General features: G+C 42.2%; 1 protein-coding gene across 4 annotated transcripts in view; it reads left to right on the plus strand.

Annotated features, from left to right (window-relative positions):
• The window catches only part of ndrg3a (ndrg family member 3a), a 30,344-nt gene that overhangs the window by 3,139 nt on the left and 1,844 nt on the right, over positions 1-25,361 (plus strand). For 2 of the 4 annotated variants that reach the window (XM_029501865.1, XM_029501867.1), the window contains exons 2-15: positions 9,085-9,168; positions 11,756-11,788; positions 19,835-19,940; positions 20,094-20,214; positions 20,471-20,533; positions 20,638-20,698; positions 21,705-21,791; positions 22,773-22,829; positions 23,280-23,383; positions 23,556-23,621; positions 23,703-23,754; positions 23,909-23,956; positions 24,055-24,090; positions 24,182-24,233. In XM_029501865.1, coding sequence (XP_029357725.1) covers positions 9,112-9,168; positions 11,756-11,788; positions 19,835-19,940; positions 20,094-20,214; positions 20,471-20,533; positions 20,638-20,698; positions 21,705-21,791; positions 22,773-22,829; positions 23,280-23,383; positions 23,556-23,621; positions 23,703-23,754; positions 23,909-23,956; positions 24,055-24,090; positions 24,182-24,233 — 943 coding nt within the window. In that variant the 5' untranslated portion in view covers positions 9,085-9,111. Of the gene's footprint in view, positions 1-9,084; positions 9,169-11,755; positions 11,789-15,961; positions 16,314-19,834; positions 19,941-20,093; positions 20,215-20,470; positions 20,534-20,637; positions 20,699-21,704; positions 21,792-22,772; positions 22,830-23,279; positions 23,384-23,555; positions 23,622-23,702; positions 23,755-23,908; positions 23,957-24,054; positions 24,091-24,181; positions 24,234-25,361 lie in introns of those variants that run through there. The other 2 variants (XM_029501866.1, XM_029501868.1) reach the window with 2 other exon arrangements.

Raw genomic sequence — 25,361 nt, forward strand, 5'->3', positions numbered from 1 at the left:
CATTGCAAATATCAGCCTCCTCTTTTCCTTCAGCATGTCATGAATTGAATTACTCTGTTTAAAATACAGCTTTTGCTTATTGCTCAATGTACAGCAAACTATATCTACCAAGTTTTTCATGTTTATCATGTGTGATTACGAAAGAGTTGGGAAGCAGAGAAAGAGGAAGTTCCAACTCTTCTTTGTGGCACATGCCTGTCCATCATAGACCCTATGATAGTGCACACGCTGCACTCTCAGCTCTCTAAACTTGTAAGCAGCAGACAACTATATTTACAATGTTTGCACATAGCATTAATTACTTCACTCCCTGTTTGCTTTAATGGTTTTAGGGAACACCTGGGAAAGTTCAACAGTTTAGTGGTTTTTATTGTGATGGCGCCAATGGCAGATATAGCACCCTGTTTTGTTTTGCTGATCCCCCCCCCCCCCCCCCCCAGGCTGTGTTCCTGCCCAAAGCTCTTGAAGTCAGACAGATGATTTGTAAAGACATAACTGTCCAGTGCTGGAACATCGCTTGGAGAGACTACCTGCTGAAAGTGCACATAGCTTAGTGTGAGCAATGATTTGTGTATGTTGCGCACATATATTAAAATGCACAATCCTGAACATGTAAGGAAGGGAGAAGATTGTCTGTGCCTTTGTTTTACATTTTAAGGTTCATCACTGTTTTAAAAGTTAGTGAAAACTGTGAAGAACCTAAAAGGCAAGTGGCCACTCGGCTGATAAGTGAACAGCCATTGCATTGGCTGTTGTCATGAGATGAGAATGCCTTCGTGTAAATGACACTGAAAAGGGTCATTCTATTTCAGTGGCGCCACCAGCTGAGCTGGGGATGCCTTAGACCCCCCTCGTTGTGGTTGCCAAGGACATCGCCAACCTCCACAGCTAACATTTGCAAGGCGGTGGAAGAGTCACCTCTGTGATTCTCAAGGAGACTGAGTTGTCAGTAATCAGTCATTGTGACCGTATGATAACTCTATTAGCAGAGGCTGTGTTTCTGTGAGGCAACAGGCATCTTCACACTGATTCATACACTGAGACGTGGAGATGTGTTCTGTACATGGGCAGAGCGCTGTATTGTCTCCAGACACAAGGGCTCATGTCTCTGCTCTGTTAATGTTGTTATGTTAATGTTTCCACAAAGCTTGTCAAGCTGAGTGAGTGAGATGGCTGAACCGCTCAGATGGTCTTGCTGCTCCCTCCCCAGCTGCCCTTTGGCCCGGCTGACCACACTGTAAAAGATCACGCTGCGCCTCCAGCAGGAGTCCACCGTTCTGGAAGCTTTGGGTCCTCACATTCACCAGCTGAGACCAGCACATACTATAGCAACCCTCTTGAACTTCGTGCAGCATAGTGGGGAAGGGGCAGGTACTCTATTAACAGGTGTAGGCCTGACAGGCCTGGCTATTCACTCTTATTTATAGCTAGATATCAGGAGAGACTCATTCAGCCAGCCTCACACCTCCATCTGACCTATCACAGCAGATTTATCAAGACTAATCTGACTCTCTCACCCCCTCTGCCCAGAGGTGATGAAATATTCTGTGTTTTTCTTCCTTTGTGTGAGGCCTGTTATGCTAATGTATATTGATTTATAGATGAAGTGTGTCATGTTGCTACACCTTTTTAAAATTTCTTCTTATTCTCTTTTTAACATTACAAAAGAAAATCAGATGTGGCAGAACCTTCCAGGTCATTGTGTAGAGACAGAAGAAAGATGAAAAACATAATACATGAGAGTGTGGCAGGCACAGAGTGAATATACTTAAGTTTCCAATGTTCATACTGAGATCCTGTAACATTGAGCAAGTGATGTCTTTTGTAAGATGGTGTGACCTAAAGTTGAGATAAGACTACATATCCCTAAGAAGTCTTAAAATACAGAAATAAATGTTTTTCTTTCTCACGGCCCCAATTACTGACATAGAAACAATTAAGGGTCTTCAATAGCACAAGTTGTGCTGTTGCATGAAAAAACTTGTGTGTGCTGTGCTTCGGCAGGACACAAGCACTTCTTAGAATCAAAACACTGAGAATCACATCACTTTGATGTGTACGTAGCTGTTGGGACCACTTCTTTTCAATGTGTAGACCAAAATAAATGCCTGGGTGACTGAGAGTCGGTGGGAGAGACACGGGAAGCCGAGTCACATCTCCTCATGCACACACACAGCCCGACACAGGCCTGGATAAAGACAGCTTACAGTTTGATGGCTTAAAACATTTCATCAGTGGCAAATATTGCTGTTGGTCTCTGGGTCCATTTTAATGGAGTATATTTAGCATGATGTTGGAGGTTATGACCAATAATTTCACAAACCACTGCACTGTAGTAGGTTTAGGAGGCCAGCCGGCTGTCCTCTGAGACTGCCTCTGGCCGTGCGCATCTTCATGTACGAGGTAAAGCATGCTGATGATGCCAGTAGATATGCTGTTATAAATCAGTACAGCCAGATGCTGCTCTTTAATCTCATAAGACCATTAGGAGATAAAGTGGCCCCTGAAATAATGTAATTCTTTAAAAGCCCTCAGAGAGTAATGACGGGTCCAGCACTCAGTGGCCGTGTAGTATTAGGTACAGTATATCTATGCCAGTGTGTAGCATTGGTGTTAATGTGGATGTGTACGTACTGTATATGGACTTCATGTGCGTGTTGGTGTGTATTTCAGTGCAACAAACACTGCCTCCAGTCGTGCAAAGAGTTTAGAGATTAAGATATAATAAGGTTTGCATATGCATAGATGGGGATCCACTTTTTTAGCAAGTTGATTAGTGCAATACATGCCAATGAGCGTCTTTCCTGATGAGATAAGCATTTCCTCCACACACACAAACACAAAAATTCAAATGAAGCAAATCAAGTTAAGGATTTCCCCTGTAAATAGATGCAGCTGTACAGCTTATTATACACGTTTTAAAGATACAAAAATGTGCCCACCGAGTGAATATTGCAACCAAGAAGACAAGGTCACAAATCTCCTCCCACACACAGATGCAGTTGGATGTGTGTATGTGTGTCTTGTCCCTCCACAGCAGCACTTGCAATATTGTCCCTGCGTGTGTAATATCCCATGTACCGTCTAAGTACAACCTCCACTACATTTTTATCACTTGCATGTTGAATTATGACTGGCCCGGGCTCAGGATATTAAATGTGATGATGACTGAGGGTGTGTGCTTTGATATTCAGTTTTCCAAATAAAGGATGAGTCAATCATAGTAATGGAGTATGAAGTGTTTATTAGACCTTTTAATTCTGGATGGCTCCAACAAGGAGGTTGGTATTTTGAGAGGGAACATTTGTTTCTCTTATTAAGTGTCTTAAAATAACTTCTCGGGCAGAATGAGTCACACTTAGTTTTTATTTAATTTTGTCTTTGCAACCAATGAAAAGTTATTGCTCATCTTCTGTGGTTCTTTGCATATCGCATATCTGTGTGTCTATAGTGGCTATGCACCTGAGCAGGATCAGTATCACAAAGTGACTTATCCCAGGATTTTCAGCTCAGGTATCGTTCCACATTTTCAGATGAGAAAAAGGATAAGAATAGACAGTTTCATGATGGAAAAACACATCAGAGATGTAGTTTTCGTTGCCCTGTCAAAAGATGGAAAACATATCTGTCAGCTGGTATCACGAAAGCTTTAAGGAGCATCACAGAGCCTCAGGACAGCAAGCTGTCATTTAATTAAGTAGATGTGACGCATGGGGAGGTGTGTGTGTGTGTGAGTGTGAGTGAGTGAATGAGCTGTCAGTGAGTGTTGGTCTGCCTGCTCGTTTGTGTGTGTATTTGCTGACAGCATCAGCAGGGAGCATTCTGTGCTATAGGTCAGCTTTTCCATGATGGAAAACAAAAGAGCAAACTCACAGATCAGATTTTCACAGGGTCTTGTCCCTTGGTTCTAGAGAAGAATTGAATAGATTGAATAAAATTCAAAAATCAAATCTTTTCTATCAGTCATGTTGTTACTGACCTGACTAGAGGGGAAGTCGGGGGATAAAATGCCAAACAAATGGATTTTGCTTTCTAATTCTCTTACCAAATGGCTTAGGTTAGAGCAGTAATCTGGAACTGAGCCTTGTCACAGTCCATTAGCTTTACTCTGGTGCAGATTGCTGTAACTGCTTGCTTGGCCTGGTTATGAAAAGTTGGAGGGGAAAGACATTTGTGGTGACGTACCCCCTTTCTTTTTCCTCGATGGAAAAGTCTCCCAGTCTAAGGCGTGACCACACTGGTGACTGGGCAAGGATTAGTTGTCGTTTTCTAGCCCTGCAGCAAAACACTCCTGCACTTAGAGAGGAGTGAACATAGAAGTCTGGCTCTCTGAAAGGTTGGCAAGAGGGGAGCATCTCAGGAATTTGTGCTGGCCTATTTCGTTCAATGTGAAGAAGGGGGCTCCAGTTGAGGACAGACATTCTTGTATCCCTCTGTGTCATTAGAATAATTTGGCTCTCCAAGAGAGCAGTCAGGCAGAGGACACCGCTTCTACTGGCTCAAAATATGTGAGTAACGGGCAGTAGCTGTCCCAGATCAATAGAGGGGTGTTCTGATGGACGCGGCCCAATTTGGTGTTTTCATCAGAGTCTTCTGAGGCCTGACTGAACCTGATCCATTTCTCTCTGAGAAGGTTTAGCATCAAAACATGCAGAAAAGGGTAATTTGTCAACTTATTAAATCATAATTGCTAAATGTTTAACAGGAAAGAGAATATAGAGAAGTTTAGAAAGCAGTAATGAACTGGAATGTTCAATGATGGATTTATACTTGTAGTTACACCTATTAACAACTTTCAAAATGTGAAGAAAAAAAAACAAGTAAATCTTTTTCAAACTCAGATTATTAACTATATGATGATTTGGTGACATGGTGATTTTCAACTTTTTGATTTGTGTTTACCGGTGACAAAGTACAAATTTGGCCCCAGAGGGTATATTTGTGACTGACGTTGGTATTGCAGTGCGTACTTTATAGGATCCAGGTAAAACATTGAACTAAACTGATGCATTTTCAAGCAAGAAGCCCTTTGGCATACTTATAAAAAAAAAAACAAAAAAAACTCTTTCAACCAGTTTAATTTGATCAGATCAGCATCAAGGGTGCTTACAAGGTTAGAGTAAATATAATAAAGTATGATGTTTTTGAATTACTACGTTTAGAACTGGGGTGGCAGGGAAAAACACTCATATCTGCCTCAACTGATATACTAAATCTAGAACTGACACACTTTGGACTCTCATATGGGCTGCACCTGTCCAGGTTGACATTTCCAATAAAGTACATAGACACTATAGGTGACTGAAGGAGCCTGCATTCTTCAAAATCAAAAGTATAAAAGCATAAAATCATAAAACCAATTTGGTTGTATCTTGACATTTTTAATATTGTGCACGCCGGATTAATCTGAATATCAAGCTGTCACACAATACTCCAATCCCAGCATGCTTCCTGGACACGTCTCCCCTGCAGAGGGTGACACTGTGTGAAAAGGAACAGATTCCTCCTTTGTATCTCCATGGCAATATGCCTGTTGGTCTCCATGGGGACGCAGAGGAAGCTTAATGTGAGGTCATCATGGCGACATTCACCTCTGTCAACCTGAGACCAGGGAGGTCATAGTCAAAGCGTGAGTTCAGGGTCATGATGTGAATGATGATCACTGCAGGTGAATCTAGAGTCGTGGTTGCCATGGCAATAAAGAGGAGGGAGGACTAATGGAACAGGTTATGGGAGGGTCATCATCTCAGCTGGGCTCTCAGTCGTCCATCATGCAGCATGACTATCTTCCTGACGACCCAAGGTGAGGTGGAGATAGGAGAGACAAAGACGGGTAGACAGTGCACAGAGAGCAGGAGGAGGAGGTGGAAGATGTGGGAGGGAGGAGGAGGGGGATATGTTCATCGATCACTCAGCAGCCTCTGCTGACATGGCAGCTATGGGGCTGTTGGCAGAGGTACTACATACTTACAGTAGGAGTTTTGGCACACCCCTGTATGTCCACATGTGTATGCACTCTGGCACCCGTGCTTCAGCGTTAAGATAACAGTAGGTCCTCTCTCTTAACACGGGCACAGATAAAGGATGATGTTTGTGAGGTTGACATCAGTGCTCCCCAAGAAGGAAAAAGGAACAATGTAATTAACTTATCCCTTTATTAAATTGACAGATTTCTACATGCCTTTGAATTTCCTTCCGTTAAGTCATTAGATGGGGTCAGAATTAAAAACCTCCTTGTCTCCCAGAGCCAGCGCTGACACTAGACAGTAATGAAGGCTGACCTTTGCTGCACTGCAAGGGCCACATGGTTTTCCTCTGATACGATTTGTTCCGGCTCTCATTGCCTAGCACAGCCATTTTGTCCCTTTCTATATGGCACAATATTTAGTGCTGAGGAACACATGAAAGAAATCATGCGTGAAAGCCTGCATGTTATTAGTGCTTTACATTAGATTCTGATGACGGGGAGACCATTTGTGAGATCGATTCATTACAATGTGTAGTCCATGTGTCTATGCTGTAAGGACCCAATATACGTCCTCAGTTCCCTCAGTCCACATTCAAGTGCAACTTGAATATGGGACAAAATCTGCAAGATGTACTGATTGCAATGGGACATTCCCTCTTGTCATTTGGGACTGCTTCTCCTGATTTTATATTGGAATGAAACCAAGCTTGGCTGTCGTACCTAAACAGTGTGCATGGCTCATTTGAGTCGGTGTGATTGCTAAGGATAAATGCTGCTGAAAACACACTTTTACAGCTACAATTGCTCTCATTTCAACCACTATCTATTCCCTTTGCCTCTTTCCTTCACAGCTCTCCCTTGGGGATAGCCCAGCTTAGAATAAACATCAGCAACCAGTTTTGTCTCTATGGAAACAGCTGCGCAGGCTTAACCGTATTGCAGGCATGGAGTAGGTAGGAAAGGCGTGCGATGGTGGTGGTGGATACTGTTAAATGTGCTGTTGCTGGGATTTTCTCAGGCAATTTATTTCAAGTTTGAGATTTGAGAGACCTGCTTCAGGAAAAAAACACAAGATGATGGTCCTTAGTTGGTTGGGTGATCTAGTATCAATGATAATTTTAATGGGCAATTTTAATTTATTTTTATTTTTAGTCTTTTGGGGAAAATGCTGTTTAGCATTAGTTGACAATAACACCATAATGATTTTAGTCTGACAAAATCTATGGTAGATCAGATAGTCATCTTAAATCTAAAAGGTTTTTTTATTTTAAGTGCATTTTAAATTCGTCTTGGGTCTCCACTCATTGGGAACATCTTTTAAAATGGAATGGTATTAAAAACTGTAAAACTGCATGTCAAATTTGTTCTGTTTTTACTGGTGATTGATGTGTAAGTTTTTGCAAATTAAAAAGATCAGATTTGCTTTCCTTCCATGTCATGGTCTAGTTTTTATTCATTGACGGAAATGTCAGTTACATTTGATTTAGTTTAGTGAGCATCACTTGGTTTTTATTAGGTCTCGTTTCATTTTCTTCATTGGTTGACTTGGTGAAAAAAAAAAAAATTTTTGTGACAAAAGTAACCCTGCCCGGCATAAGAGGTCAGTGGGGTTGGCCTGTGAAAGCCAACCAGTCAGTCTGTTAGTTGGCCCACCTTGATCACGTCTCTCTTACCATCTCAATTACCCGGCTAGCCAGCTACAACTAAAGCGGCCTTTGCCTCCATCCCACTTCCTGTGACAGCTTGAGGAAGTGTTGGATTGATCCGGCCAATACACTCAATCCGTTCAAGCATGCAGAGTATTTGTTTTTCTTTTTCCTTTTTTTTTTTTCCTTCCTTGTTCACTTGTCTAAATATTATTCACTAACACTCTTGAGCAGGATTTGTCAGCAGGGATTTTGCTGGGCATGTTTTCACTCCCCATGCTGATGGTTGAGTACTCCCAAAGCTCCATTTATCTCCTTTTGCTCCTGTTTTATGTAATTTGACAATCAAGCTCAGTTGCATCCATCTGTTTCCCTGAATGTTTCCAAGCAAGGTGCTGTCTGTTGCCAAGGCAGAAAGACCTTTGACCTGATTCATGCGTCAACAGGCATCTGTCTGTTCAGACCTCTGTCAGGCGATCAGAGGATGAAGCTGCAGCTAAGAGACTTAATGTGATGTCAGCATTCCTGGTACCTCCCACTGTTGGTTGGCTGAAAGACCCATCACTTTGCAGGCCTGAATGTTACCTGATACCAGCAGCTCAAGGTCGTTCCAAGGGGGGTTGGCTCTGACTCAGAAAGTGGATGCTGCAGCTTCTCCAATAGGCCAAGCCTACGCCCAATTTTCTTTACTTGTTGCTTTTTTTTGCGTTAACATCATGCACCTCTGCATCTGTTCAGATAGATGCAATCCTCTAAGACTGGTGCAGTGCAGGCTTATTTAGCTTTGTCTTCCAGTTGTAAGCATTGGCCTAGAAGAGGTGGATCTTCCATCTGTTTTTATGTGCAACATGAGCCACTCTGCTGGGTACAGCCAGGTAATTCAATACTATTTCCTGTCCTCACCTTGTCAAGAGGCAAGGCTAGAGAGGGACCATTTCAAGGAATGGAGGAGGAGGGAGGAGTTTTTGTGCCAGTGTTATTTCTCAGTAATTATGTGCATAGACAAATGGCTGGCTACAAATGGAAAACAAATGAGGTGGGCTTCAGTTCTACTTGTTAAACTTGGCTTTATCCATCTTTATGTCTTTACAGCACCCGTGTGAGCTGAAAGTATGACCTTTCCTCTAGAATTAATAAAGAAAATGCCCTCTGCCCCTCTATATAGAGCGTTATCACATTATGCCAGTATGAACTTGGAGAGGGGGTGCCTGGAGTAAAAGAATGATTTCAGAGGTAGGCTTGTGACCTAGCTACGTGCTACCGCTAACCTAAAACCTGTCACCATCAGCTATATGGGTTGTGTTGTCCATTAATTACAATTGGAGTTGAAATTATTAGGTAACTATCAGTCTGATATACCGCAACTGTGCACTTTGAACGGCGGGGGTTTATGTAATTCTCTTAGAATATACAAATTTTTATGACTAACTGCTGAAGTGATTATGTTTTTCTCTATTTCTTTTTGGACAGAGTAGCTTAGAGTGACCAGAGAGGAAAATGGATGAGCTGCAGGACGTACAGCTGACTGAGATCAAGCCACTGCTGACCAATAAAGTGAGTTGTAATGAGAGCAAGAAAACAAGTACGCAACTGTGCACCTGAACACATCTATGTAACCACAGCTGAAAAATGAACAGCCTGATATAAGGTGTGCTCTTAAAGTGAATGAGCACCCCATATGGTACTTCCAGGCAAATACATACGCTAATACACTAGACATACACACTCTGCAGTCCTGTTCATCAAAGTGAATTATTCATATCTCCTCTAGTGTTGAAAGGAAAAAGAAAAGGAAGGGAGAGAACGAGACAGCAAGGCAACAGCAAAAAAGATATTCTAGATGGAATGAGGCAAGAGAAGAACAAAGCAGCAGTGTATAACCTAAGACTGTTGAGCACGAACAAAGACAGATCAAAGCAGAAGCTGGAAAAAACTCAATTCTTAATTTCAGAGAGCTGTGAATGACAGCCAAAACAGATGTAGGGGGAAAGCAAAAAAAATACAGCCAATGATAGATCAAAGCTCTCCCAGTCCTCTTTTGCCATCCTCATATATTTCTCCTTGTCGGGCTGGGTGCCAGTTAAGATAGATGTCTTGTGTGAGGTGACAGGTTGGGGAAAATATATAAAAGCCATCTGAAAGGATACTGTCACTGACCTCTCACTCCACCTAGTGGCCAGTTTATGAAAAAGAAACCAGGAGGCTAGAACAGAGACATGACGTGACATGTTAACAGGGATGACAGAGGCTTTTTGTTTTCTCTCTGGTCTTCTGTAGACTGTGATGAAAACAAGATCCAACTACTATTCAGATAATACATCCATGAATGACTACACTAATGATACCATAAGGAAGGAGAGAGAGGTGATTACTGTCTGCAGCCGCAAAAAGTAACCATAATAATGATAGTGACTTGCCTAATAAGCACTCTCAGCAAAGGATTACTGCATGTATTGTATTTAATTAATTTGTCCAGAAAGTAGAACATATACAAGGGGAGAAACTCAGAACGAAGAGCTGTTAACTCCCAGGCTTGTGCAACAGTTGGCATGACAACAAACGCTAACCATATTTGCATCACTCTATCTTTTGCATAAAATCTTCCCCAGCATTCTGAGGCACGGAGCTGTAAGGAAGGAGCTTAGCAATCTGTCTCAAGGCTTGTTCACGCTATTAGATCAGCGAATAATGTCTTCATGGAAATGTTGCTGACATGTTGAGGTTCATGTAGTCTGAATCCAAAGCGAGGACATTAAGTTTCTTCCTCAGATGCACCACAGCCTTGGCTTAGGCTTTGCTGTTAGTTTTTGCATACCACACAAAGGTAAAGTATGTGGCTTAGACCCTCTGACTAATGCATAGTGTGGGCCTCTACAATGTCCAGAATCCAACAATAGCAATTGAAAAACATGTTTCCATTTAAAGCCCCTTTTTTAGAGTTTAAGAAATTAACCACTAACTATTTACTTCTACAATCACTGTGCACATGAATATACTGTAGCTAAACTACCACCAAGTTGCTGTAAAATATAGAAACTCTTCTAGTTTAGTTATATGTGGCTCAATACTCCCCAACAGTAAAGGCAGCTATAAAACCAGATCAACTGCCCTGGTCTGTAACCAGACCCCCAAGATCCTTTTCTGTTGTTGGCTGCCTGCTCTCATTACCCGTGTACTCTGTAGCCTCCTGCTGATGGACTAAAGGCAAAACACAAACAGAGACAATGCTCAATGTAAAAAAAATAAATAAATAAAATAAATAAATAAAAAGGTTACTAAATTCACAAACATTCCACTGATGTCTAATCATAGTATGTTTGTACTATCAATGAATTTTAATCGCAGCAACTACTGCAACTATTTGAGCCAAATTCAAGAAGTAAAGAAATGGCAGTTGTCTAATAATTAGTTGCTTTATTGCCTCTTTAGGAGTGCCATAAATATATCTACTATAGCTATAAAACAGTAAGTAAATATACACTAAAATCTAAAATCTTTATAGTTTTAAAAAATAAGATTTAGTTATTTGTTGTATATTCTTGTGCATTTATTTTTCTATAGTGTCATTCATTTATTTTATCCCTTTATTTTTCTTTTTTCTCCCTCTTTGTGGCTTTTTTCTGTTCTTTGGAGGGCCAAGCTTTCAGTCAACTGGCTGTGGGCAAGTCTTCCTGCCTGGGTTGAGTCATAAATTCCTACACATGTGAATCCTGACTTGGCAGGGGTCTTTTAGCAAAGACAAAAAGAAGTCACATTGACCTAGACTTGCACATTCATTTATTTCTCTCTTTTCCACAGTTATTTTCTGTTCTTATGACTCTGTTTTTAATCGAATTGCTGACCAAAAGTGGATCACCAGGATATAAGCAGTGCTGGTAGTCAAGGCATTAGTGTGGACGCCACATTATTGCAGTGTCCCTGGTTCAACTCTGACCCACAGACCTACACTGCATGCCATTCCTCTCCCGTCCTGCTTCCTCTGTGTCTCTGCCCCTTACTGTCTGAATAAAGGCATGACAAGCCCAAAAAAAAATCAAAAATTTACCTCTAGCAGAAAAAGTTGTTGGTTTTACATATGGAAACATGATATCTTTAAGTCTGTGATGTATTTATTATTTTCCTTTTTTGACCTTTCTTATAGAATGGACGCAACTTTCAAGACTTCGACTGCCAGGTGAGTGGTGCTCTCTGCTTGCCATGTTGACAGTGTTGCAGCTGTACAGGTGGAAGGAGGTTGGGCACTGGGACATGGCTCCTTTCCCCTCCCCCCCAAATATGCTTCCATGTACTTGCTCGCCTTACTGAGCTTTTTTTCCCTCACAGTGTCCCTCACAGTGCTATCCACCTTTACTGCATGCTGGCAGACTGTGACACTGTTTGAATGCTTTTCTCATACACAGTCTTTGCCCAGCTTGTTGTCTAAGCCTGTACATCCTTCACACACTGTGGGCAAAAACTGAAATTATAAATTCATCAGTCTTGGCAGATTGTAAGTTCAGGCCTTGTAGGTCTTTGAAGGTTTTGCAAGGATGCATATCTTATCCCTTGAAGTTGTTTGTGGAAGGCAAAATCTGATGCAAATAATTGCAAGTGGGCAATGTGCAATTACACGTTTGATGGGGACTTAAGGTGTCACAGTAGTCAGTTTTCAACTACTCGCGTCAAAGTAGATGCAGCAGCTGGTTCAACATGGCCTACAGAGGCAGGACTTTTACATTCTTACTGTGTCTCAAGGATGGCCATGAGTCACTTGTACAACAAAACAATGGAGGGGGAAGTATTTTGTGGTTGCTTGTGATCTCTAATGACTACAGTGCTTCAACAGTTTTCCCAAGTAATACCCCCCACACTACAGTAGTTAGTGTGTGTTAACTGTAGTGTTGTCAGTGCCTTTTGTTAATAAGCGTTTTCGCTAAAGTTGAGTATTTTTATGTAATAAAAATATAATAATAATTCACATTCAGGGAAAGAAGGTATTGGCCTTGAGTAGGAAGTGCCCCAGATTCCTCTTATTGCATTGAGGAATAACACTGTATGCTCTTTATCCCTCGACTGTGTTCTCTGCAAGGGAGTCTCCCCCACAAGAGGAACGGTCCTTCCACAGGCATGCAGGCTCTCTGCTCCATTTCATGAGGATCGAGACTGCAAAGGGTTAAACCTTTCATCCCTCTCCCACTTTCTGCAGTCACGTCTGCTTCCAGCATCCCACCAGAGCTAAATATAGCTGCTGCAGACAGGGGAGAAAAATACGCATGTTAGTTGGTGCAGGCATGCTACATGTTCCCCAGGATTCATTCCTGTCTCCATCACTGCTAATACAGTCATAAACCCACCTAGCCATTCCTGGTTTGTCTCAATATGATTTTCTTTACACTCACCCTCCTCCTATGATCCAATCCAGGTTCTGCAGCTCTTTAGTCTAAGAGTTGTATCAGAATTAGCCCAAGATGCATTGAGGCAGACTTAAGTGTATTTGACCTTATTTCCACGGTGGCCATTTTGACCTAGCAGTCACATTCAGGAGTCACAGGGGATGATAAAGATAAATCCCTATGAGCTTCAGATCCACATCAGAGTGGTAAAAGCACAGGCATGAAGAGGTAAATAAGTGATGATTACTTGGCTCAGTTTCAGGTTATGGTATTTCTGGTATTGTGTCTTCCTGCTCACTGGCCCACTGCCACTGGCTCCTGAGAGCCATGAACAGGACGGAGCTGTTGTCAATGCTATTAGAACATCTTTGCATCAACTGTGAAAATGAGCTTGCTATCCTGGAAACAGCTAATGCATTAGAATTTCTCTTCCCCCAGATTTGACAAATTGCAGTTATATTGAGGGTTTGTTGCTCTACTTTTGTACCTTTTTGTGTGCACATGTAGGACACAGCTGCACTGAAATGATCATTTATTTAATTGTACCTCACTTCCACTGCCAGATGACTCATTACAGTAAGAGCCTAGATGCAGTACATGCAGCAGACCTCCAGTCAGTGGGAGGGGTCGTCAGCACTGCACCTCTCTGAGCAGCCGCCGTGACTTTCCCGCAGCTGCAGGAAGAATCCAGCTGCTCTCCTCTCCTGTTAACATGCCTGCTGCTAAAGCTCCTACCACAGGAGGTCCACAGGTACTGCAGCAGTCCTGACAAAATTCTGAGCACCTGCAGGAGGAGGATGGCATAAGTGACGTGGAAGTGGGGTCATTGACAAGAACCTATGGGGCGTTGTGCTGCAGTTTCCACTGAGAGGTGATGGGGCGAGTGAGTCAGCCTCCTCCACCCATGGAACCTGGCATGTTTTAAAGTGTGCACTTAAGAACACTGAGAGTTACTTAATGTATACGGAAATGGCATGTCTGTACAGTTTAAAAGTGGAACATACTGAGGTTAATAAGGTTTACTGTGGAGAGCAAAATGGTCAGATGATATCAATTAATCTTATTGGTTAGTCCATTGGCAAAAAGTGCTTTGTGAGCCTTCTCCAGTGTTATTTTTTTTTTTTTTATAGAACTGTTAAAGGGTGATTTCTGTTCAGTATAATAATTGTTAGATTTCACTCTTTACACTTTTTATTTACTTGATGACCTTGTACCACAGCAACACAAAGACGAGAAGGAACCATTCACTTTCTGGTACAGACTGGCTGCCAAGTCATCTTTTTTCAATCTGCACTGTCTCATTAAGATCAGCAGAGGGCGCTATATGCCTGTTCATTGCGTGAGTGGGGTGCTCTGCTTTTCTGGTGTTTTCAGAATTCTCAGTGTCGTGCTTGTGTCATTGCGTGTCTGTTCTGTGTGTCCTAAAGTCAAACTAAGGCATCACAAAACAGCAGCTGCAGTTCAGTTGTCCTCCCAGAAGAGGACTAAAGTGATCATCGTATGTGGTCCACCATGTTCCTGGACTTGGTTTGACCGTAACATGTGCAGGCATCACATCTGATGTGCTGTTGTTGAACAGATCTGTGCAGAGAAGCGTGAAGTGTGTGTGTTTGACTCCACAGACTGCAGTCTCCAGCTGAGACACTGGATGACTCAGTGTATGACACAAAGAGACACCTGCTCTATCGAGGAATGGCTGTTCATGTGGTTGGTCACACATTGTCTCCATGAGCTAATGTGACTGATTCCCCTTACATCAGTCATAGTCTCATCACAGACTGTATGAAATCTCAAAAACAATGTAATCACATTTCTGCAAACACTGTGGAGAAAGAGTATGCTTAAACAAAACAGTACACCTGTTTTACTAATGGGGGATTATATTATCATACTAAAAACACCAAATGATTTTTTTTTTTCTCATATCAAAGAAGTTTTATTGCTGCATTTGTTTATTATGTACTACAAGTCTTGAGTCCTTTAAACGTGTATGTGTATTACATGTCTGTCAGTGGCACCCTCAGCTGGCTAGGAAAGAAAAAAATGTAAAGGAGAAATAGCAGTTTTCAGCCTGCTTTGAGTAGCCAATGAAGTGCCCCCTACTCTTTGTAATGCTGTCTACAGGTATGGCATTGGCTGCACAGAGCAGCCTGTTTCAAACAAAGGCATGACAGTATGCACTCGGAGCAGTTGAGTATGAAATGGAGGAGAGTAGGAAAGAATAAATCAATAAACTAAAAGGGATCACATTACTTATTGGGAGGTTTCATGAAGGGTTGTGAATGGTCAATAAAAATAGTAGCTGTAGGGTTGTATTTTCTGGTAAGCCTGAAACATAATGACGCTATCTATACTATAGCAATACTGAAATAAACACCTGAGTGCTACAGGGGGAAAAAAAAAAAAAGAAGTGTTCCACTCTGAGCCAAGCTTTCTTTGGCCACACTGCACTCTGCACCCTGCATTCTCACTCATGCACGTGGAAGTTATTAACTGTTTCAATTGTGGCGATTCACATTTATGTTTCTTATTCGGGAGCTGAGATCGTTTTGAATCTTTGCCTTCTGCAAGGTGAAGCTAAAGTGAATTTAGAAACAGTTGTTGAATCTCAGTAATGAGCAGCCATTTTGCTGATGCAGAATTTAGGGGTGAGCTGTCAAAGTCAGCTTTGTCTCCTCTTTTCCTCTCACCACCTCTGCCTTTATGAGTATCAGAGCTTGACGTCAGCAACCTTCCCTTATTCTTGGACTGCCTCTGCGTCCCTGGCACCCCATCATCCGTTTTACGTACTCATCCCTTTCTTCCTCCGACTCCCCCCCTCCTCCTCTCCGCGCTCCCATAAGCCCCACCCTCTCCCTCTACCCACCTGACCCTCTGCAATCCAATTAGACGCACCGATGGCTAGATGTACAGACACGCTGTGACTACCAAGCACAAACTGCAGTCTCACTCTCCTCCCCCTCTGCCTCTTTTCCTGGTCTCTTTCCCACCTCTTGTCTCTGTCTCTTGTTGTCTGAATTTTACCCAACCCCCTCTCGTCTGCTTTCATTCAGATTATTTACCCATCTCCTCCACTACCTCTGCTGTGTCACTCTGTTCTTCTCTTCCTTGTCGCTGCTGCTCTAGCTGCCTCACCCTTCATCCCACCTTTCCAACCAGCTCTCCCTCCCTTCCTCCCTCGTCCTTCTCCTCCCCCTTCTGGAGATCTTCAACGCTGCCCAGCAGACACTTGCACATAACATAACATAACATACTCCTCTCCTGCGTGGGAAAAACATGTCAGCTATTCTGGACCTGGACCAGATTGCATGCTCTGGGAATGGAGTGGTGAGTGACAAATGCATCTTGCCTGCCTTGACACACCTGGCTGGGTGCTTGGACCAAGGGGTTTTTGTTCAGATTAGGAAGGGAGGGTGTTGTGTGGTTTCCTCAAAGGCAGGTTGACAGCAGCTGGCTTCAGGAAAGGGAAAGCTGGTGGAGGTCTTTCCTAGCATGATTGTCACCACCTTCAGATGACAGCTGAGACTTTGCACTTTTCTCTCTGGGCAGCTGCTACGGTTGGTTGAACGTTTGCTCTGTGTTGGTGTGTGTATGTGTTTGGGTCTACAGGTCATACTGTGACCATGTGTGCACTCAGCACAGGCCAAACATGTCCAGGGACCACTCGTGCATTTTAATGTGTTGATATGAAAGCTGCATCTGTGTGGCCCTTAAGTGTTCCTGAATCTGTAAATGCCACAACCAGAGGATGTGTGTGAGCCTCTGATTGTGTGGGTGTTTATCAACAGGGTTGCTGGTATTTGTGTGTTTCATGGTGCGTGTTTCAAATGTGTTTCTCTTTCCGTATCCATAACTACAGGGAATAAGTGGTGCATAGTGCCATGATTCTTATTTGTTCTTTTATTGGTGAAAACAGACTAGGAGGTCACTCAACCCCCCCCCCCCCCCCCCCCCCCACACACACACACACACACACACACACAGTAACATACCAAAACCACTGTCATGGTTCCTTTCCTCCTCTGCAGAGACCTTGAGTTTGTAGTTTCAACCCACTGCTTCAGTGACACACTCGTGAGCGCTGAGGGTTGGGAGAGCTGTGTCTGTGGCAAAAAGGCAGTAGGACTGCATGTACCAGGGGTGATCCAACTGGAGCACATATATAGAAGATTAAGATGTGTCTCTATGCATATGTATGTTTGTGTGTCTGTGTATACACCACAGTCTTTTGTAGGCTGCTTGGTGTTTCTGCCCTGTAATGCTGTTCTCAACTGTGATTGATGCCGTTCCAGGCAGGGCGGTGGAAAACAGGGAGGAGCAGCAGGAGGGTTTGAGATGTGAGGGATTGCGGGAAGAGGAGCAGCATGACATACTGCTCTGTTTTTGTCACCTCATCCCACCTCCCTCACTCACCTGGGAACAAGACCCAAGACCTCACCTCCCTGTCGGTCCTAGGCAAGCTCCCTAAGTCCCTATCCTGAAAGCATAAACCCTTACTGTGTTACTGTCTCTGCTACAGAACCCCAAACATCCAGTTACACTATTTCTCCAGCAGCCCGTCACCATGAGAATATTAAAGGGTTAAAGGGTTGCTGTTATGCAGTGCTCCCCTTCTTTTTTCCCTCCGTCCAGGCTATCCGCCCCACCCTGTGTCTGCTCAGATTTCTGTGTACACACACAGAATATATAGTGAGTATAGAGTGTAAAAGAAAATGAGGCAGAGTTCTTTGATTAATACAGCTTCTAAATTACGCCAGGAGCTAAATAGATAGATAAGAGGCTCTCTCCTTCACGTCTTTTCCACAGCCACGGATAGTTGCAAGGATAGTGCTGGAAAGACGTGATAAATTAAAGCAATTTGCCCCTTCTGTCTGTTACTCATACAAGACTACCCCTGTCTTCTCTCTCTTTCTACCTGGCTCTGTGACTGTGACTGCTTTCACGCAGTTTTTCCCTGTCTACTTCCAGACTCTGACGAGATATAGATATATATCTATATCTCATCATTTAGCATTTCTTCATTACACCTAACACTGTGACTTTATTTCCTATATCTGCCTGCTTTTTCTGGCGCATGGACAGTACACACAGGTATGTTTGCATTGTTTTTCAGAGAAGAGACACTGAGTGTCCTTCACGCTGTCCTTGCCAAAAAATGAAAATTCTGCAGCAACACAGTCAAGGAGAGTTTCCTCTTAGTCTACAGCAGTTTGTTTCCCCATACTTCAGCTAAGGCTGCAGAATAATTTCATTTTGTGTGAAAAGGCCTTAGATGAGCACAGAGGTTACATTGAGAATCTGCAGGCTCTTGATAACAGTTTTTGTGTTTGTGTGACCGGTTAATCTCTGTACCAACGCCCACTCAAATGAAAAAGTCTTGTTTTGTTATTAATGGCAGGAGCACATTGTGTTACTGTGTCCATCACAGATTGCTGACACAAATTACTGCAGCCTTGTCCTTGAGAATTAACCTTCTTCTCCTCCGAAGAGATGTGACATATATACATCAGACAAATGTCTGCAGTGGGAACACAAGGAAGGAGATGGCGTACCGTCGGAGGCACGCTCCCTCTGTTTGTCTGCCATAACCTACATCTCTCATCCACCCAGGCTCACTCTCTTTATTATTGATGACCAGTGGGCCTTGAGACCAGATGAGCTTTGGGCCCCGCCCGCAGCTCGTTCTCTCTCTCTCTCTCTCTCTCTGTGCATCACATATGTATGTGGTTATGTCATGGACAGTGTTGTGTGATGCATCAAGTCATACTGGTGTTAGGAAGTGTGTGCATGAAAAGTGATACTGGAAACTCAGCTTTCCCATTTCCTGTCTTAAACCTTTCTTAGTCCCACAAATTAATGAGAACATGGTTTTTGCTGTGTCGCCTTCTCACAAATTTTCTGTACTTATCTCAAGAAGTATTTCAGCTGAAATTCCCTTTAGCCACGTGATTAGTTTCTTTTGGTGCATAGTCATTAGAGCGAGGGTTCCTGTTGTTTGATAGAAGGAAGAAAGGAAGCAAAGAGAGATTAAACCTGCTGCAAGCTCTCTGAATTTTAATGGGCCAACCTGCCAAGGCATTCAACCAATCAAGTGGCCTTAGCATGTATGTAGCGTCATAGTTTTTTAATTGCTCTAGATTTGGATAAAAACTATTTCTCAAAATTGAAAGAATGTTTTCCAGAAGGCTTATTCGATGCTGTTTTTGTCTAAGTGCGCAGGAAATGTGCTGTGTTGAGTGTTACATGCTCTGCATCCTCAATTTGAGACAGAAGCCTCAAATATTGTGAGTTTTGTTGTAGCCTTCATGCATTTTCAACTTTTTCACTTTTAATCTAAGTCTGTTTTATCAGTGTGGTAAAGATTGGTCATTTCAGGTGAACTATTTGCATGATAAACCCTCTCCTGAGAAAGATATGGATAAACTATTACTTTGTGCTTCAACAAGATAATGTTCATTTAAAGAGAAGCCCTCAGTCTTATTGATATCCCAAATCTTAAAGAATAAATCAGTTTTATATTATGAGACTATTGTATGAATAAAACATCACAAAAATGTTTATACCCTGCTTCTGTCTATGGAGCCACAGGCCTACCATTCAATATACTGCTATGGATATCTTGCAGTCAATTGAGTCACATTTGTCCAATCCATTATATTTATTCTACATCTTTGCTGATGGAACACTGTTTACACCGCTGGCTTGACAGCAGAGGAGAAAAAATATCATTTGGCTGGGTCGTTGTAATAAAACAATGTGGCACCCAAATGCAACACGATGAGTCTGTGATGTATTTTGGATGGTCAGTTCAGTTTAGTTCATCTGGTGACTTCTATTTATGATTGCAGGAACATGATATTGAGACTCCCCATGGCGTCCTCCATGTGACAATGAGAGGCATCCCCAAGGGCAACAGACCTGTCATCCTCACCTATCACGACATCGGCCTCAACCGTGAGTCACCCGAAAACAACAAATCAATCCACAGTGTCTTTGGGTATGGTGCTGTGTTCTGCCCTCTACACCTGAGAGGCACCATCGGGTGTTCTACTGTTTGAACACTTGAACTGTCCTCTTTTGAGCACGCTGTTTATTCCACCTTTCCAGACAAGTCGTGCTTCAATACCCTTTTCAACTATGAGGACATGCAGAAGATCACACAGCATTTTGCAGTCGTTCATGTGGACGCACCCGGGCAGCAGGAAGGTGCACCTCCCTTCCCCACTGGGTGGGTGTCAGACTGGTTCTGCATGCGCTAAATTTCAGTACTGTTAGAAGAGCTGCAATCAATGTACTTATTCAAAAAGTAACACGAGTTGCTGTTTCATTTTTAATGTAAGCTCTTTAATTGTCTGAACTATAAGTCAAAATCCTGTTAGAGTAGTCTCAAATTTTCATTTTATGGCCAGTCCAATGTATTAGCTTAATTCAGATATACAGAATTCAACCTGTATGTTTCAGACTCATATGTTTCATTTGTCCAGTTACCACTACCCAACCATGGACGAGATGGCAGAAATGCTGCCTTCTGTAATGACTCAGCTCAAGTGAGTGCCCCCTTCTCCCCCCTTTATGAACACTGATCAATGATAATGTGCATAAATTGTCTATTCATCTCCAGTCCTGTGCTAACTGGTGGCTTCTTTAACAGGGTCAACAGCGTGATTGGCATTGGTGTGGGCGCAGGGGCTTACATCCTCACCCGTTTTGCGGTGAGTCAGCATCAGGACCAAAGCATCTACACTATTGCCAATCTCCATCCCAGTTTTTTTTTTTTTTTTTTTTTTTTTTTTTTTTTTTTTTTTTCCGGCGTTCTCTCTGTCTCGCCTGGAATAATTGAAGGTGTTCAGGCCACACAGAATGTTATGCTGAACATTAAAAGCGCCTATCAAGCCCACACAGGTTGCTCAGGTTGCTCTACGATCAGATGCATATGCTGCCACTCCCCAGTTGATGAATCACCTTGGTGATTCTGTCCTTTTCAGTAGCTTTCGTCTTCTTTCCACACTCATTGCAGTGGAGCTAAAAATAAGCACAATCTGTGTACAACAGAGCACAAGGAGCTAGATGTGACAGAGAGGAGCGAGGGAGCACAGAAGGATGAATAATGAAACAACAGGACAGTTGGTTGGGGGGCTGTTGGGAGGAGGAACCATAACACTGGACTTTCCACTCCTGTTCAGAATAATTAAAGCAAAATTCTGAAAAGCGTTTGCTTTAAATGGCTTGGAACAAAATGTGTTTACTGTTGATAGATTTATAGCAGCTGTTGCTGCATTGCATTTGCATCGTGTTAAAAGCACCATCCGCAGCAATCTCTCAGCAATAGGAGACATAGATTTCCCCAGACATCGTCTTTCTCTCCACAGGCAATTCCAGAGCCACACCCCTACATTTAGACACCCAGGATTCCAACTGCTAGTTTCATCTAAACCAACACGTTTCAGTTTAAAGTTAAAGATTGCAAGATTGTGGTTTTATGCTGTACCCGAACAAAGTGACCGTAGAGGTGTAACTATGCATTGGCACATGTCCTTTAGTGAGATGGACCCACTGAATGTTAATTCACACTGTAACTGTCCCCAAAAATGAAAAGTTTCTCATAATGTGAAAACTGCACATCAAAGTAAACAAACTGCAAGATGGCACGAAAAATCAAAAGGTCAACTCTCCAAAGTCCTTTGTCTTTGACCCTGACATTTGTTCTGCCCCTCCCAGTTGAATAACCCCACTCTGGTGGAGGGACTGGTGCTGATTAATGTTGATCCATGTGCTGAAGGATGGATAGACTGGGCAGCTTCAAAGGTCTGTATTACCACTGAACTGAAAAGCTAGAAATGTCCTCAGCAATTCATTGATTTGCCATTTTGGGTCAGTTTCCAACATTTTGTTCAGTTTTGTTTTTTTTTTTAATGATATGCGCTAGTTCAGCTACTCTCCTATGTTTTCCTACCTAACAATACAGTTAACTGTCATTCATATATATTAGGATCATTATATATTTCTATTAAAATCTGTGGGATCATGTCATCAAAACTCATACATGTTTATATTTTTATGAATAAGATTAGTTTTAAAGAAAAAGAAAGAACTTTTTTTTTTTTTTTGGTGAAAAGGTGTTTCTTTTATTTTTGGACTTCACGGCATGGCACTAACTGTAATCCTGTGTTCATTTGATCATACCAGCTGTTTTGGGGTTTAGTTAATTAAAACTGAGCTGCAGATTTTACCAACAAGCTTGTCAGAGCAGCATGGAATCTTTCAGTGTTCACTCCTTTTGGATTAGTTTAATTTTGAGTGGATTAATTGGCTCCACGTCACAAGGCTGCACTGTATTGCTCTGTAATAATACTGTGTACCATGTTGTTGTACAAGAATGTACAAGAATCTTGCGTTGCATTTGTTACATCTGATTATGGAGCCAGGGGGAGTCTGATGTGACAATTGTCCCATGTACCTTTAAGCCCACACTGTCTCTGTTCTGCTGATATTATATTGTTCAAACTAAAAACATTTACAGAAGGCATGATAGAAAAGAGAAATCAGTAATACAGTGGTGTGCAAATCAACCACTAGATCAGGACATTCTATAGCTTACGTCTGACTTACAATTTCTGCTCTTCCCTTACATTTTCTTATCTTCTAAACTGATCATTGTGTTTGTCAGCAGAGATAAAACAGGTAGATTGCATTTCACATAAACACAAGATTTGCTGTTTCCATAAATTGTAACTATTAAATAAATGTCTATTTTTAACCGGGCCTATCTCTTCCTCTTGTGTGCAGCTGTCTGGATGGACCAGTAATCTGGTGGATAATGTCATGGCTCATCACTTCAGCACTGTAGGTTCTTCTTCTTCCAGTGCAGTATTACTCACCATGTGCTGTATTTTATAGTGTTGTTCAACTTTTTCATCGACTGCATTAAACAGTAACGGAACCTCAGGGGGATTTTCTTGATTTCCCCAGATAGCTATCTGGGCTCTCATAACAGACATTTACTAATTACTCTATTTCTGTTCCTGAATATACAGACTGCTGGATTGTGACATGTAGATTATTGGCTCAGTTTAATAACTGACAGCACTGAGGCTAAGCATGGTGAATATAGAGATCCTGCAGTTTGTCTTGATGATTAATGCAAGTTGAAACAGCTCCCTATACATTTATTTAATCCACCGTATATGCAGTCGAGCTCGTCTTGCACCTTTTCATTGGTTCTGCTGTAAACCAAATTACTGTGTGTAGCAAAGATTTCCTATTTGGTTTGATTAACTCACGTCTGTTCACCAGGATGAGCTGACGGAGAACCAGGAGCTGATCCAGACCTACCGTCTCCATATTGCCCAAGACATCAACCAGGACAACCTGGCCCTCTTCTGTGGCTCCTACCATTAGTGAGATGCAGTACATTTTGATAAGCTCCCACATGAATGTTTTGATGAACAGTTTGAAGCAAATATATATATACATACACACACACACACACACACACACACACACACACACACACACACACACACACACACACTGTTTCAGCTGATAATCAGAATTTGTCTCCTGCAACAGCCGCCGGGACCTTGAGATCGAGAGGCCAGTCATAGGTGTCTCTGAGGACACAGTCAACACGCTAACGTAGGTTTTGAGAACACTATGAAAGAAAACTATGTGTCGGATACATGGTGTAATGTGAGGATTTAACCTATTTCCACGCAGGTGCCCTGCATTGCTGGTGGTGGGTGACACATCACCTGCTGTGGAGGCTGTTGTGAGTTACACAGACATCTCAATAACTTAAGAGGCTTGTGGAAGAACTTGCTAAAGCAACAAGCTGCTGCTCTAATTTATCTTTATTTATTCATTTATTTATTTATTTTTAAGTGCATAGTCTCTCAAAAATCAACCTCTCATTCATTTTAAAGGTGGAGTGCAATTCAAGGTTAAATCCGACCAAGACCACCCTGCTTAAGGTGAAGGTTTTATCAATGATATTTATAAAGCATGCAATATGTCATTCATTTTGTAGTCGTACAAAGGGTTAATTAATGACACAATTACCTCCTTTCAGATGGCTGATTGTGGAGGTTTGCCACAGGTTGTGCAGGTGGGTTTGCATATTGTTTGAAACACACATCAATTACATCGAGCAGCTTCGAGCAGCTCCCTCCTAACTTTTGTCCTTTATCTTTCTACAGCCAGGGAAACTTGCTGAGGCCTTCAAGTACTTTGTTCAAGGCATGGGCTACAGTAAGTAATCATGCTTTAACATTACAGATTGGAATGGAAAAGTATCTAACTACATTATGAAACCTGTTTAAACTAGGTATGTGAAGTGGTCACTGTCCAAGAGGTCTGAGACTGACAACCTCTGTGAATTGACGTCGTTGTGGTCATGTTTTTTTCATTGAGTTTCCTGTTGACGAGCGTAGTGACAAATGTTATTTACTGAGGATTGTTTTCACCTCAGTTTTCTGAGAGCTGCTGCTGAACACCCTGCTGATGGGGTTTGGACTGTGGCCAACAGAGCATGAAAAGACACTGTTTTTGTCAGCCTGGTCACGGAGACGTTGCCTCCACAGCTAGGGGAATGCTAACACCATTTCCTCTCTGCTCTTTGCAGCATGTGGCACCCACAGCCATCAGTAGGTGAGGTGTACATGCTTCTAGCATGATTGAAAAGACATTGGTACTCTGCATATACTGAACAGCAACTCATTTCCTGTTCAGATCAGAGTGAAACGAAAAGAATTCTGTCTTTGTTTTGTTTTTTTGGTCTGGTATATGTATATATATATTTTTTTTGTTTCTTTGTTTATTTATTTTTTTTTCCTATCTAGAACTGTTTAATGATGCAGAGACTCAAAGTGCAAACTTAAACAGGCCTTTGGGTGTTCCTCTGCAAAGAAAAAACAAACACATTTCTGTCAGATCAAACAGACTTGCTGTGCACCACACAAACTCTTATCCATGGATGGATGGATGAAGTCATGAATTTCGGTTCGCTTGCTCAGGTCACACATATGTGACTGCATGTTTGTTTCTGTTATGCTAATTCTCTTTGCTCACTGTTCTTCCCAAACCCTTCACCATCATGGGAAGCACCCTTGGGTGTAGCGAGTGTGTCAGTGCCTCAGTGTTGCTTTAAAGGCCACCAAGCCCCCTCGCTGTTGAGTAAATGCCACTGCAGGATTAGAACAGATTAAAAAGAGTGTGCTGCACAGCCAAAGTGTGGAAAATAAATCTCAAAACCTCAGCGTGTTTCTGAAAGCTTGTTTTTCCTTCTTGGACACATTTTCACGGTGTGAAGTGTAAAAGAGAAACAGCCCAAGAGAATAAAGAATAAAGCTTTTGCACCCACAGCAGGATTTTCTTACC

This window comes from Echeneis naucrates, chromosome 5 (genome assembly GCF_900963305.1).
Source record: "Echeneis naucrates chromosome 5, fEcheNa1.1, whole genome shotgun sequence".
NCBI classification, from domain to species: domain Eukaryota; kingdom Metazoa; phylum Chordata; class Actinopteri; order Carangiformes; family Echeneidae; genus Echeneis; species Echeneis naucrates.